Source organism: Poeciliopsis prolifica, unplaced genomic scaffold, assembly GCF_027474105.1.
Source record: "Poeciliopsis prolifica strain line A6 unplaced genomic scaffold, Auburn_PproV2 SCAFFOLD072, whole genome shotgun sequence".
NCBI lineage: Eukaryota > Metazoa > Chordata > Actinopteri > Cyprinodontiformes > Poeciliidae > Poeciliopsis > Poeciliopsis prolifica.
The window spans coordinates 1,664,344-1,679,945 of NW_026562447.1; the positions used below are offsets into that span (position 1 = coordinate 1,664,344).

Below are 15,602 nucleotides of genomic sequence, written 5' to 3' on the forward strand. Positions count from 1 at the left end.
GTTAAATATAAACACATAGTATCTCACCGGGATCAGCTGAAGGTTTTCTCATTTTTAACAGCTAGTATCTCTCAGTAGCTGGAGTGAAAACTTGTTCTTTCTCCACCTTGTTTCAATTTGTTTGTTTCTGGATGAGCCCAGTCTGAGTTCTCCGTTTGTTTCAAATGTGGCGGCCAGGCTGTGAGATTTACAGGATGTGGGGCTGCTACGACTCTGAAGTGGATCATGATTTAGTTTCCTTTTTACTGCTCATGGAAATTAAATTAGCGGAAAGCCAGGGTTGCAGTTCCTGAAGCTCTTAGTTTTTGTGTAATCTGCTGAATTAAAAATAAATGACCAGAACTAGAATTTACCATTGCATTTTTCTGTCAAACATGACAAATGTTTTGCAGAAAACCATTGCAGATTTTTTTTGTAATTCATATCTAAGATGTTCTAAAACACTTTAGCTCATTGCTATTGGCTAGTATTTTCAAAGCAGCCAATTCAGCCAATCATTTCATTTGCACCACAAGCAAAGGTGTCAATTATTCATTCATTTTTCTATCAGTCTAATTATGAGTCCATTTCTCCATTTATATATCCTCCTATTTGTTGTTCATCCATAGGCCATCGTGATGAACAGATTTTGATTTATCTGATATCATATTTGGAAAGCTAATACACGTTTACACCCACAGTTGCAGTGTAAAGCATGCTTGCATACGCCTGCAAACACATCATCATCAGCCTGCCTGCACGGTTTGAGGTGTTAGTTTTGTTGCCACCTTCCCTCCTGTTGTTGCCCCTCAGAGTCTCTGCAGCTCTGAGGCAGGAAGTGATGCGAGCTGCGTGGCTCGGCCAGTGGGGTTTCCACCTTGCTCTGCGTGTGAAGTGGCTGCTAAGAGGCTGCGAACAGGGAGCTCTTTGTCGCGCTCTGGATGGAGAGGGAAGACGGGATGTTTGGTGTTTGAACAGCGGTTTCCCCATTTCCTGCTGCCTCTCTCACCTCATTTGTGTTCAGAAAAAGTCAAACCCACAGACGTGCTGCCATCCATGACCGTCTGTTGGTGATCAAATAATGAGCTGCTGAGATTCAGCTAGTCAAAAACAAAACTATTTAAGCTTTGGTCGAGTTTAATCTTTTGTTTATTTTACTCCAAAGTGTCAGTATGAGGCTTTTTGACCCAAACTGTCGCTTACTGGAAATTAGATTTCATGGTACAGAAACAGACAAGAACCACCAAAACCAAAGCTGATCGTAAACTCCAGGCTACAATCCCAGTGATTTGTAACTGAGTAGGAAGACTTTTAAAATTTCTGAAATGTAGATATTTTGCATTAAAAGACAACAGAAGTTTTATAATGTATAAAAAATAGAAATGGGGCAGAAAAACAGATTCAGCTTCCTTGTGTCTTTGTTCCTTCTATCCTTCTTCTTTTCTCATTTTTCCTCCATTTGCTCCTTTTCTTCCCCTTGTTTATTCCTTTCTCGTGCATTTTATTTTTCCCTTCTTTCTTTACTTTCTTCCTCGAGTCCTTCCTTCATATTTTCCTCCTTTACTTTTTTTCATCCTTCTGTCCTTTTTTCTTGTCTTTCCTTTATTTGTTCATTCGTTCTTTCTTTTCTTCTTTCCTAACGTCCTTGCTTCCTTTACTGTCTCACATTCTTGTTTATTTTTTGTTACTTCTTTTCTTCCTTCTTTCCTTACTGCCTTCCTCAATCAGTTTAGATTTTAAAATGTGGGAGTTTTTATAGTTTTGTTTTGTTTTCACACAGAATTTGCATCCCAAAAAGAAACATCCTTGAAAATAAATTTTTCACCCTGAATATTTACAAGCAAAAGACAAAAGTTTATTAATCAGGTTTAATTGTTTGAAATGTTAAAAGTGAAAAGCGAACCAATACTTTCTGGCTGCTTCATCCAGAACAACACAAGGTTTTCATCAGCGCCGATCCATTTGGGACGCTGTAAATCTCTGCCGGTTGCATTTGGATCTGGCCGACGTTCGTATTGAACTCTCTGACCGGAGCGATGGAACAACAGGATGAATGCAGAAAACAGCTGACACACGCACACACACCTCTGCTGGTTTGTTCCCACCGCCATGAGGTTTCCAGTCTGCTGTTTGTTTCTGCAGCATTGTGACAGAAACACGCATGCAGCAGAGCGGCTCATTAAAGCTGCGCCTGTTTGCTGCAGCGATGACCCCTGACCTTCTCTTGAGGAAAAAATGGCGGCTGCCCGAACAGGATGTGGAGCGTTGCGGCGTTTTTAGAGTGTGTGTATTGCTCCCTGTGTTTCCTGCCGATTCCCCGACTTTTGGACTCTCTCTCTTCCTGTAGTTCGTCTTTCTTGCATCCGCTTATGAAAGTAACGCGTCGCTGTGATCCGATATTTTCGGCATGTATTGGAAGAAGCTGGGAAAACTGGAAACTGTAAAAAAATCTCTTCTTCTAAACCAAAATGACAGGATTGTTGGCTGTAACTTGATATACTTACCTGTTCATCCAACAACAATGTATTTGTAAACAATATAATTAAATTAAATATCCACTGACATCAGTGTTTACATGTAGAAATAGAGAACTCTGAATGTCACTGGAGTTTTGTCCTGAAAAACATTTCATAAGCCCAAAACCAGCAAATGACTCTCAGAACCTGAGAGATTGATGTCTTTAGTAGGTGAGAGTTTCTCAGTCATGTCATGTGTGTGTGTGTTTCTGCTGCTTACCAGCACACACACACTCACACTCTCCATCTGTCCAATATGACTAAAGGTTACAAACGACTGACTCATCACCCAGTTGGTCTGAGTCTACTCAGTCATTATTTCCTCCTCCTCATCATCATTACCAGCACATTCCTCACTACTTAGCAAACCTAACACTAAGTAGTGTGTTTCTTACCCAACACCAATCAGTTTCTTGGTGAAACTCTGTTTGGGTTATTCAAACTCAGATGTTTGGCTGCTCAGATTTGAGTTTTTATTTTTGTTTTTGTTTGGCTCTAGGCCTGAGATTGATTGAATGTTACATCAGAGTTCGTACGCAGATTTTTAGGACAGGAGGCTTCGTTGGCCGAAGCCCAAAGTGAGATTGGGAAAAGTCAGCCAAGGTGTCTCCATGTGTGCTGCGTAAGCAAACAAAACCCTGACCTTGGCAGGTTTACTCGCTCTCAAAGTTCGTGCCTGTCTGCCGTGTTTGGAGCAGAGATCATCTCTCCACAGTTTCACCCCTCCAGCATGCTCAGTGTAGCACAAAAAACTGTGTGACGTTACAGATGAGAGCTTCAGATGACGCCTTAGCTGCCTTAGTCAACCAGACTATTTTAGCGACCATCTGGGCCAAGTACAGAAACGAAAGTCTAAAGTCTAGAGATCGTGAGAAGCTGAGGACAGGTGTGATTTAAAGTTTTTATGGTTCAAATCTGAGATGATTTACTGGCTGGTTTGTCCTCAAGGTTTCCGTAAAGTATTTTAAATCTGCTGGAACCTGCAAGGTAGTCAAAGAGCTTGGTTTGACAAAACTTACAATACAGTCCCTATTAAATATTTCACACATTTTTATACTTCAATTTGGGTCTGAAATGCTTTTTTAAAAAGTCCAAGAGCTTGTTCGTTTGGCAAAAATTTGAGTTTTTTTGGTGACTGGAAAACGAGCAGTTTCAAAACCTCCCAATTGTCAAGTTACATTTTGCTGTTACCTAGCAACCACAGCGTAGCTCCAGCACATTTGGGCAGCTGGTTTTATTGTAGCAAGCACTTCAAAAACACAAAACCTTATCAAGTGATTTTGGTCTAGTTTCTAGTGCAAATATCTTACAAACTTACTTGTTTGAAGTAAATAACTCCTGCCAATGGAACAAGTACATTTCCATCAATAATAAGGAAATATTTATTTAAAACAAGCCTCTATATTTTACTGAAAAATGACTTTGAAATAAAATTTGTCTTATTTCAAGTTTCATAAGATTTTGCTCTAGAAACTAGACCCAAAATACTTAGTAAGATTTTGTCTTTTTGCAGGGATTTTTGTTGGTTGTGCAGGATGCTCCACTTCTGCTTTTCAAAGATGTATGACTGTATAGTTACACATCTGTTTGTAGGGATTTTCATGTGTGAGTGTAAACGTTGAGCTGGGGGTGTGTGGCCAGCAGCAGTTTACTGGGTTTGGTTGAAGTGAACTCTGGTGTGGTTTGAATGCAATGGGAACACCAAGTGGACCAGAAACAGCTCCAAAGCAAGATTCTGGGTAAATTCAAGCAAAACAAACATGCATGTCTAACGCTATTAGAAAAAATGAGTCATCCTCTTTTTCTAAAGACAAAAGAGAAATCCTTCAACCTCTCCATTTTTGTGTACATTTCTTGAAGAAGGAAGTTGCGCTCCGTGTCTTCTTTGATGTTTTCTTAAGTGGTTCTTGGTGCAGCGCCACCACAGGCAAGCAGGGGAACTGGCTTTTCAATTAGTGTGGTTTGTCTCTCTTACATTTATGTATAAATATACATTTTCACTGCTGAAAATATAAAACTTTCACTTAGGTTTGTCCAAAGTGAATGCTAAGACATTTGAGACACTCTCAATCTATTCCAGCTGAGTTTGAGCTTTGAAAACCCTTTTTTTTTTTCCACTAAACAATTTTGCGCTGCTTTGTGTTGGTGCAGCACATAAAATGCATTGAAGTTTGTGGTTTGTAATATGACTAAATGTGGGAAAGTAGGAGTAATATCAATAGTTTTATCATTAGCTATATTTACCAGAAGCTTTTTGAGGAAGATATTTTCTCCTCTGACCTCTGACCCCTCCCACTGGTTTTGTTTTCAGTATTATTATTGGCCATCCCTCCGGCCTTCAGGCCTTTTAAGCGTCTTTGCTGATATATTTAAGCCCGTCCGCGTGAGCCGTCCAGAACAAAACGATGTGATACGTTTCGGTTTGGGTTTTGTTTCTCAGAAGAGTGAACACCCATGTAACAGTTTCTGACAGGAAGCAGGAAACCTAAATATAGTTTGTGTTTCTGTCCATTCATAGATCATCATTCAGAGTCAGAATGGCCTCAATCTGTAGGAGTTTCACCTTTAAATCTTGCTTTATGTCAGATTTTCTTTGCATAGATTTAATTTTAGGATGAGCATTACAGTGGGTAATTTCATTTCTCTTTTACAATGTTTTAATTTCCCTTTGGGATCAGTAATGTATTTTTCAATTTAATTTAAATTAAGAAGGCATTTCAGTCACTTAAAATGAATTTTCCACTTCAAAACATTTAATGTTGCTGAACAAACCTTATACGTGTTTGAACATTTTTACAGTGCTCTAAAACTGAAGTCATGTGTGAAATTATCTCAAGATGTTATTTTAATTCTTAGAATTTATTTAATTTCTAGAAATGTATGTAAATTTTGGAAATTTATTTTAAATTTAATTCTGGAATTATTTATTTGTTCATATTTTAATTCGCACTATTTATTGATTTTTATCTATTTTACTTATGAATATTATTTATGTTAATGTATTTATTCTGGATATTTTATTTTGTTTAATTTATCCATTGTTTCTTTTAATTCTTATTAGTTTATCCATTTTATTTAATTATGGGTTCATATCTCTATAAAGTGACTTGTTTTAATTCTGCTGCTTTCAAATAATTATTTGATTCCCCAAAAGGGAGTGAAAATGTGGGCTGCATTCACAATACTTATTATAAGTGAAATAATCTGCCAGTTCAAGCCAATATTTAGGAATTATGGACTTAAAACAAGCTCTTATGTCTTGCAAACATCATTTTTGCAGGTTAATTTTGTTGTATTTCAAAAGTATAAAGATATTTGCACTTGAAACGATACCAAAATACATAGTAAGATTTTGTGTTTCTGCAGTTAACGGGGTTCCTAATCATGAAGAGTTTGGAAAAGTTGTAATTTTCCAAAATGACCTTTTGAATCCTCTCCAGACATATTGCAGTACGTCACCTTCTTGGATCCTTTGATGTTGACGCTTCAATTTTAAAAATAGCCACCAGTTTGTTAGATTTGAAGCAGCCAGATTTCCTTAAACATGATGGAAACAGTCTGGTTCATGTAACCACTAACAACACAACAATCATCCACTGCGCTGACTCGCTCATATCCCAAACTGATGAAGACCAGAGATCTTCTTCATCTTTTCTCATGACTAAAGATGAATTGTACCATTTAAAGGTGTGGTAAACTTCTGCTGGGCAAGGAATCGGATTCAGAAGTTTGAACTTTAAAACTGGAAAGTCTGGATCTGATGAGTTAAAAAAAGAAAAGAAAAAAACCCACCACAGCCAGAATGTTCTGGAAAACTGGCAACCATTCTCGAACATGTGTGTGTCATTCATTGACATCACATGTGAATAATCTGGCTTTAAAGGTTCTGCTTCTTTCCCATCTGAGAGAACGGTGGTTCTTTTCGGAGCTGCAGCTGTTTTCTGTGCATGCAGGAAGGAGGTGAGCCGCCTTTTCACTTCCCTCATTCTGCCAGCTGGACTGATGTTTGTCCTGCTGATCAAACCAGATGTCTTCTCGCTTTAGATATAGTCTTTCTGTTTGTTGTGTTTTTAGAAAGAGTTCCCTTGTTTCTGCAAAAACTGAGTTCCTGTTTACAGTTGCTTTTGATTAATAATAACTGGAACATTTATCCACATATTTTATGTTTATATGCTTGATGATTTTAATTGGCATTTAACAAAATGTAAAGTTTATTGCTTGTTTCATAGTTTGTGACTGCATAAAGATTTTATAATGTAAAAAAAGAAAAAAAGCCAAGTCTTTTTATTTGGTTATTTATTTCTTTTAGTGTTTGGGTTGCTTTTTTAGAAGCAGTTGAGACCCAAATGGAGGTACAATAACATTCAAAATGTGAATTTTACACAATAGATCCTTTTTAAAATATAATTTTCTACTGATTTTATATAACATTAAGCATTTCTGAGACCCTGAATGTCAGATTTTATTATCTAGAAGCCATTGTCATTGAAATTCTCACACTGATTGGGTAAATGTAAATTTAATAGAAAAGAAGCAGCCTGCGGGATGTAGAAATTGATTTAATAGGGGGATTTTTGTTCTGTTTTCCTGTTTATTTTTGGCTCAGTTGTTTCCCACCTTCTGATAAAATGTCTCTCAGTATTTAAATGTTTCCCAATTGAATTTGGTGACAATGTCTGTCATTCATTCTCTGTTGTTTTCCTTGGTCTGAACGGATGGAAAAGGAGGAATATTTCTCATGTTTTATTCAAACTGTCTATGGGAACAATTACACAGGACCTTCTCTGCCTGTTGTGAAATATTAATTGTTCAGGTTGGTTTTTCCTGCGGATTTCTGCTTGACATCTTCCTTTATATATAGTTATTCCTTAATCTGGTTATAGTCACGCAAGACTTGAAATCCAACATAAATCACGTTGTTGTGGGCCTAATTTCAGCGAACCAGAGCAACCCTAATGATTCATGTCTGCATGTCAAACTTCAGGGCAGTCTGGAGGAAAAGAGTTGGAGTTCAGTCGATATCCAGATCTTTGTATGAAAGGAATCCTCTGTTGTAGCTGGAGTTGTTTTTCTGGTTGGTCTTTGAAACTAAAGGGCAAATTTTTCCTACATTAGTCCTGATCAGTTGTTTTGTTTGAAATTCCCACTTTGGCTCTACAACTTGTTATAAACTTAATGTGACTCATGTCTGGACTGATGAAACGTTACCTATACGTAGTTCTTTCGTGAACTTTGTAGCCGACAGCCATCTTGGCAGTCTGTTGCTAGAACTAGCTCTCAAGGCAACTTTTCCACATCGTCTGACACATTTTCCTTCTCTGTCTCGTACGAGTCATGTATCTTCCTCTTGCAGATTGGTCAAGAGGGCCAATATATTTTCTCTTTGTTGGTCTTGAGTCCATTGGTCAGCTATGCATTGCGCTGCGCTTCCCCACTAAGATGGCGCGTTTTACTTTCAGACTTGCGGGAACTACATATTGATCCAAAAAAGTCCCTTTTCTATTGGTAAAACTCCAACTGATCCAGTACTGGACCAGAAAATTTGACTGAGCTTTCCAGTCGCTACAATAACATATCATGGTGAACAGAGTTGAAGGCTGGTAAAATAATATTGTTGTCAGGCTCTGCTGTCATTATTTTGGGAGGGACATTACCCTTGTACTTTTTCAAAAAGCAGTTTTTACAGTCCCAAATTAATGCTACGCTACATTAAATGGATGCAAGTCAACTGGTTGGACTGCTCGGAAAACAGACGCTCACTGAATTGAGATTCTGATGGAAAAAACATTTAAATAAACCCTCTTCTTCACATCACCGCTCTACTTCCTCTGCTGTTTCCAGACGGTGGACATACACAAGGAGAAGGTCGCCAGGCGGGAGATCGGGATCCTCACCACCAACAAAAACACAGCGAGGACTCATAAGATCATCGCTCCGGCCAACTTGGAGCGGCCCGTCAGGTACATCAGGAAGCCGATTGACTACAATGTCCTGGACGATGTTGGCCACGGGGTGAAGGTGAGCGCTTTCAAGGTTTTCCTTAACTTTACAAACATCTGGGACTCTTGAAAATGTAAGATATCTGTTGGTTCAGCTCTACCACTTCCTTTCTGTTTTTTTTTTTTTTTCAGCTTTTGCTGTCTTGTAAAACATAAATGTCTCGGATCATCCAAAAAATTTCCAAAATCAGACAAAGACTAAAGTCAACCTGGCCTAATGTGAGAAAGTGAGAAATTATGCTTCTTATTCAACACAAGATAGACACACTTGGATGTAAAGTGACGCTTTGCAGAAATGTAGAGAAGAAGAAAGTTCAGATACTGACTGTAAAATGTAGTGGTGTAAAAGTTTTTTAAAAAACAAAAACTGCTGGAATTTCGCTTGGGTTGCTAGGTAACGGGCTAGACTCAGCTTGGGTTGCTAGGTAACGGGCTACACTCAGCTTGGGTTGCTAGGTAACGGGCTACACTCAGCTTAGGTTGCTAGGTAACAAAATGTGTTTTTAGCGATTTGTAGGTTCAAAACGGCTCATTTTCCTGAATCCAAATAAAACAGTTTTTAGAAGCAGTTGAGATCCAAATGGAAATACAAAAAACATACAAAATTATATTTTTGGATAATGCATCCAAGACTTATTAGGCCCGAGCAGCTAAGCGCTGCGAAGGCCTATTGTTTTCCTACTGTTTCTTATTATTATTCTGCCCCCCTAAAGAGGGCCTTTTTGGGGGCTTTATCATATTCAAAAACTCACCAAACTTGGCGGACGCGTAAAGGGAGTTTCAAAATTTTGTATTTTAAGGTCATCGCAAAAATCCCATAAGAAATGGCTCAATAGCGCCACCTACAAATTTTCAAAGGACCCTTTGCTATTCACTTACTTTATCCTAGAGACATGAAATTTGGTACACTTGTAGAGCTCCCCAAGATGCTCAAAATTTACAATTAATGTCATAGTGCAAGTATCACAGGAAGTCGGCCATTTTGGATTGAAGGTCCAATTTTGAGGCCATTTTTGCCGTTTACAGCCTTCGTATTTGTTCGAACTCCTCCTAGGGATTTCGATTGATCGGCTTCAAACTGGGTCAGTCTGTTCAGAAGGCATGTCCCATCTAAAGTTATCAAAACGGTGAGTTTTTGAGTATGCTGAAGGGGGGTTAGCAGGGGTCAAAGTTCACCTACTCGCCATAAAAACATAAACTGCTATATCTCCTACACAGAAATTCACAGAGGCACCAAAGTTTCTGTGATTTATCATTATCGGGTGTCCTACAATACCTAATGGTCGAATGATGACATCACTTAGGCCACGCCCCCTGAGAACAGGAAGTGTAATGTTTTACTGTGAACGGTCGCTATCTGACCCCTTTGACCTCATCAACATGAAACTGTGCCAAGACACAGAAGACATGTTGGTGTATTGAGGATTCCAACCCCGACCAGCTTTGATGGAGCAGGTGGGCGTGGCGGCGTGGCGAAGTGACCTGTAACGCCATCGCCATACGTTTGGCTCTCAATTCCACATTTTCAGGCCCAGCTGCTCCAAACTCACAAGGATGGATCTTCATCCACTCCCCGACAGGAATCCATCACAATATTTGGTGGGCGTGGCCTAATTTCTTTATAGCGCCCCCTAGAAAATTTTAAATGATCAGCCCCAAGCCATGCTTTTACCTACAATTACGAAACTTTGTACACATTTGTATCATGTCAGGACTTAAAAGAAAGTCTCTTGGAGCCATGGTCTAAACCCCACAGGAAGTCGGCCATTTTGGATTGAAGTTCAGATTTTGACCCCATTTTTGCCGTTTACAGCCTTCCTATTTGATCGAACTCCTCCTAGGGATTTCGATTGATCGGCTTCAAACTCGGTCAGTCTGCTCATAAGGCATGTCCCATCTAAAGTTATCTAAACGGTGAGTTTTTGAGAATGCTGAAGGGGGTTAGCAGGGGTCAAAGTTCACCTACTCGCCGTAAAAAATAAACTGCTATATCTCCTACACAGAAACTCACAGAGGCACCAAAGTTTCTGTGATTGATCATCATCGGGTGTCCTACAATACCCTATGGTCGAATGATGACATCACTTAGGCCACGCCCCCTGAGAAAAGGAAGTGTCATGTTTTACTTTGAACGGTCGCTATCTGACCCCTTTGACCACATCAACATGAAACTGTGCCCAGACACAGAAGACATGTTGGTGTGTTGAGGATTCCAACCGACCAGCTTCGATGGAGCAGGTGGGCGTGGCGGCGTGGCGAAGTGACCTGTAACGCCATCGCCATACGTTTGGCTCTCAATTCCACATTTTTGGGCGCAGCTGCTCCAAACTCACAAGGATGGATCTTCATCCACTCCCCGACAGGAATCCATCACAATATTTGTAGGGTGTGGCCTAATTTCTCTATAGCGCCCCCTAGAAAATTTTAAATGATCAGCCCCAAGCCATGCTTTAACCTACAATTACGAAACTTTGTACACATGTGTACCATGTCAGGACTTACAAAAAGTCTCTTGGAGCCATGGTCTAAACCCCAGAGGAAGTCGGCCATTTTAGATTGAAGTTCAGATTTTGATCCCATTTTTGGCGTTATAAACCATTTCAGTAATTCGCCACTTGGGGTCAGTATTGCTCCACAAATGAAACAGCAGATAAACAGGATGAAGAACAATATCAGTATTTCGCCAGTAGGTGTCAGTGTTCCTCCACCAATGACAAACAGATCCACGGGCGGATGGGCGCGAAAACTTTGTGAGAGCGTTGCCATGAAATTTCTAAAAGGATAGAAATGTCTCAGATAATTTTTGTTGAATTAAATCATGCAGTAAATGTAGCGTTTTCTTACTTCTTCCAAACCATTTCAGTAATTCGCCACTCTGAGTAAGTATTACTCCAACAATGAAATAGAGTGCTTTAGAAACACAGCTGAAAATGATGAAAAATGACGATCTGCAGTACTTCGCCTGTGCATATGTTCGACTGTAAATGACACGTGGATCTTCCGACTGACGCCAAATTGGATACGTATGACCTTTGTTGACCTCGAAAGAGAAAAACAGCATTGAAATATATTTTGACTCCACTGCGCGACCTACATTAATCCGCCAGCTATATTTCTTCACTAAACCAATGAATCTGCACCACATTTTTTTGCATCGTCAAGGAGCGCCGCAGAACGCATCGATGCGTACCGCCTGGTGGACGGGCGTGGAAACTGCGGAACAACTTCTGTGTTGGAACGTGGGAAGCGTTGATGGAAACTCAGCAACAGCTTCTGCAATGCGGCCGGAGGTGCTGAAAACTGCGTGAGAGCTTCTGTGGTGGCTGGCGTGAGGCGGCGGTTGCTCGTACCCCGCGGTGGACAATAGGCCGGAGCGGCGCTTGGCTGCGAGGGCCGTTCGAGGCTGCTTGCAGCTTTAATTTTTTTAATTTTTAAATAAAAAAAATAAATCTTAATGCGAAACAAAAAAGAGAAGAAACAAGGAGGAAAAACATCTCTTACCACTATTTCCAATTTTTTATGTTATTTTTTTTTACCTAATTCACACTCCTCTCTCTTTCTTGCACTTCCTCTTTCATCTTCACAAAGCCCCCCCAAACCGCCTGGCACCTGAGGAAAAGGTTTGGATGTGGGTTGGTGGGAACCAAACGGGGGTGGAGATGAACCGTAAAGAGATTACATCAGCAGCTTTCAGTAAACCGATCTGTTCTCAGAGCTTTGTGAAAGAGGCAATAGAGTCGAATTTGCAAGATTTTTCTGAGCACTTAGATCCTCGTAATCTTGTTGTAGAATGATTTAGATATCAGTCAGCTTTGTCCAAGAGGTCATCAAGAAGCTTTTAGATGCAGTAAACCTCTCTCACTGTCGGGGCCAGAAATTTGTCCCAGCGTAGTGACATAATTCCCGACGTCTCCCTGCGTCTGTCCCGTCTCTGGAGTGTCTTCTGTCCCACCAGTCAGACAATCGATGGCAGCCATCAAATGGATTTGATTATCAGCCAGTTCTGAAGTTAATTAATTCAGAAAACTTCTCATCTTTTTATTTTGCTCTCATAATGGGAAGATTCTTGTAGCATGAACTGGATTTTCTCATGTTCTCAGGTTGTAGAAATGCTAGATTTTATCCGCCAGAGTGGGGAGACATAAAAACCAATCCATGTTGCTGCTGTGGTCTTCATGGCTAAACTTCTTCTAATCTGTTTACGTCACCGTCCAAAGAGCCAATCAATACCTCATATCAATACTCTGTATTAGTTTATGTGGGCTTTTCAGTGGCAACATGCTTTTCTTACTGACCAGAATCAATGATGTGGTGGGGGGACTTTAAAAATCAAAATATCCACCAGAGGGTGGATTTTGGCCTAAAAGTTTATTTGTCCAACACAAAATCCTTCAATCACATTCAGAAATAAAACAGATTGAACCAATTATTCTGATGATTAATCGCATAAAAATTTTCACATTCTACAGATTTTTCATTTAAGCCTTTGTTATAAAATATTAAACATGCATTAAATATTTGAAAATGAATGTCTTTGCATAATAAAATGAACATTGTATTGCCTAAAATCAAACAGCATTTGATTAGTGTGCTTTTTTTGTTTGTTTTAAATGTAAAATACATATATTTTTTATGTAGTTTTAACTTAGTTATATCTTTGACTTTGTTGTTCTTGCTACTATAACATCCCCAATACACACTTTAATCCATTCATTTTACAGCAGCTGAACCACTTCAGTCGGGCCGTTGTGTAAATCCAGGGACATCTGACATCTACTTTTAAAACTCTGACGTCATCCCAGCTGGATTCCTGAATGTCTCGCTGACGAGATTGAACATAATCTGACGGGAGGCATAAATGTCATTATGTCACCAACAGAGCTCCTTACAGATGAGCACTACTCCTGATCTGATACCTCAAACTAGGGCTCAAACGATTAATCGAATTAATCGTGATAACTTTAGTAAATCGAATAATTAAGTGGAGTTATAGGTGTAAAAAAAGTAGCAGTTTTACCTTCACCTGGTTCAAATGTTGCAAAAAAAAAAATCTCATATCGGACCTTTTGCTGTCCACTTCTTAATGAGTAAATGGAAAAAATAAACAGATTAATGTTGTTAGAAGTATTTTTTATATAGATTCTTCCTTTGCTGCAAATGTTCACAAAAGGAAAGCTGAAAGATAACATATATTTTAGTGTCATGAAGTGTTAATTGGTTAATTATGACTCTTAAAATGCAACTTTTAGTGCAATTTTGCATTAAAAGTGTCATTATTTCCAAATGACACTTTATGATAATGGTGGTTAAAATTTATGAAGACTCCTTCATGTTCATAAGAGCATTATTGCATATTTATGACAGTATTATGCACCCCACTTCAAATTTAAAGTACCTTATTCAAAAAAGGAATTAAATTATTATTTTATTTGCATTCTTTAATGCATTTTGTATAAAAAGCTTAGTGGTTAAAGTAGAACATCTGCAGAATGCTCCTGTTTCTTTTATCCAATTGTCAGAATAATTAGTTATGAAATTAATTGTTCGTTGCAGCCCTAAAACATACGGCTGAATGTGCAAACAGTTGGATTTTTTAAACATTTTTCTTGTTTCTTCTCTGAAAGTGACACTCACAGCAGGAAGTCTTGGGTCTCAGATCCTTTATCTTGATGCCCTGTTGGCAGATACCGTAGAAATGAGCTGGATTGTTTCTCTTTCTTTCAGCAGCATTTAAGCGTTTGGTTTCCTTTTACAATAATAAAGTCCAAACTACATTATTTAGAGACACACCAACTCTCCCGTAGCTCTGCTTGATTGCAGCTTTTATCCAAACTCAACATGCCCAAGTACTCACAAACCTGATAATGATCACCGAAACGTTTCCACACTGATTCAGCAGAACAGATGCAGTGTTTCCCATTCAGATGAGGCGTCACGGTTTGGCATTTCCACCATGACCTAGATAGTAAATTGAATCTGTTTGCGAGTTGATGGGATAGATTTAGCTGAATGTGAAATCTGAGTTAAATCAGCTGAGTTAAATGGCTTTATATTTCTGAAAAGAGCCTGATGATGCCACAGTTTTGCTCTGAGTTGGGTCTCTTTATCGCACAGCATCCTGCAGAGGCCACCAGGGAAGCTGCATTATAGATGAGCCACTCGACTCTGTAGCTTAACTGCAGCGTTGGCTCGCCTCGATACCAGGATGTAAACTAAAGCTGCCAAAACTGTGACAATCAAACATTATTTCTGGTCTAAACTTGGAAATAGAGAATATAGAAACACACTGATTCTCATGTTTCATTTTTTAGTTTTAGATGTAGATATTTTTTAGGCCATTAGTTTTATTTTATTTTATGTTGTGATCTTGTGACAAATTGTTCGACTGTAAAATTGATCTATTGACAGTGGCATCAATTATTACTTCCAAAAACTGAGCTGTTATGTAATGTCTGAATTTCTTGTGCTTATGTGGAAACTGTTCACACAGAAGTCTGATTGCCGATGAATTTAATATTTATCATGAACAACCTGTCAGGTACAAAGTTTCCGTAAGGCTGACGTCACATGAAAACTATGTATCGGTGTTAAAAGTGGCTAACTTTGAATCTTTCCGCTCTGCAAAACTTCCTCACCAAAATCTTGCACTTATTAGAACCAATTAAATTTTTGTTTACAGACCAACAAAGCGTTTAATTATTTTCATATCTGATCGTCTGCTCACAGGTAAAGTCAGGTTAGCTGAAAACCTTCTGGTTCTTCTTGTACAACCTCTTGATTAGATTTGATCTTGATTTATTTGGAGTTTGACTTTAAGGACTTGGAATGGTTCTGGGTTATTGGACCCACTGTGTTTTCCCCTGGTTGCATAGCATGTAACTGCTGACCCTCCCTAGTGTTGCAAAATGTTGACTCAGTGTAAATAACAAGAAATTACATGAATATGTTGACATGCCCTCTTTCTGTCTCTCTGTTTTTGCTTATATTTTCTCCTTCCATGCTAAGTGGCTAAAAGCCAAGGTAAGTGTAGTCTGTTGTTTAGTCCTCTATTTGTTCCCTTTCCTATCAGATCCCTATAAGTGTGAAGTAATGTTGTTGTTTCCCATGT

The 15,602-nt window shown here is 39.0% G+C and overlaps 1 protein-coding gene across 10 annotated transcripts in view; it reads left to right on the forward strand.

Annotated features, from left to right (window-relative positions):
- Positions 1-15,602, forward strand: part of abi1a (abl-interactor 1a) — a 42,370-nt gene that overhangs the window by 13,949 nt on the left and 12,819 nt on the right. For 7 of the 10 annotated variants that reach the window (XM_055020895.1, XM_055020898.1, XM_055020888.1 and 4 more), the window contains exons 3-4: positions 8,337-8,513; positions 15,500-15,514. In XM_055020895.1, coding sequence (XP_054876870.1) covers positions 8,337-8,513; positions 15,500-15,514 — 192 coding nt within the window. The remainder of the gene's footprint in view (positions 1-8,336; positions 8,514-15,499; positions 15,515-15,602) is intronic. The other 3 variants (XM_055020887.1, XM_055020890.1, XM_055020892.1) reach the window with 1 other exon arrangement.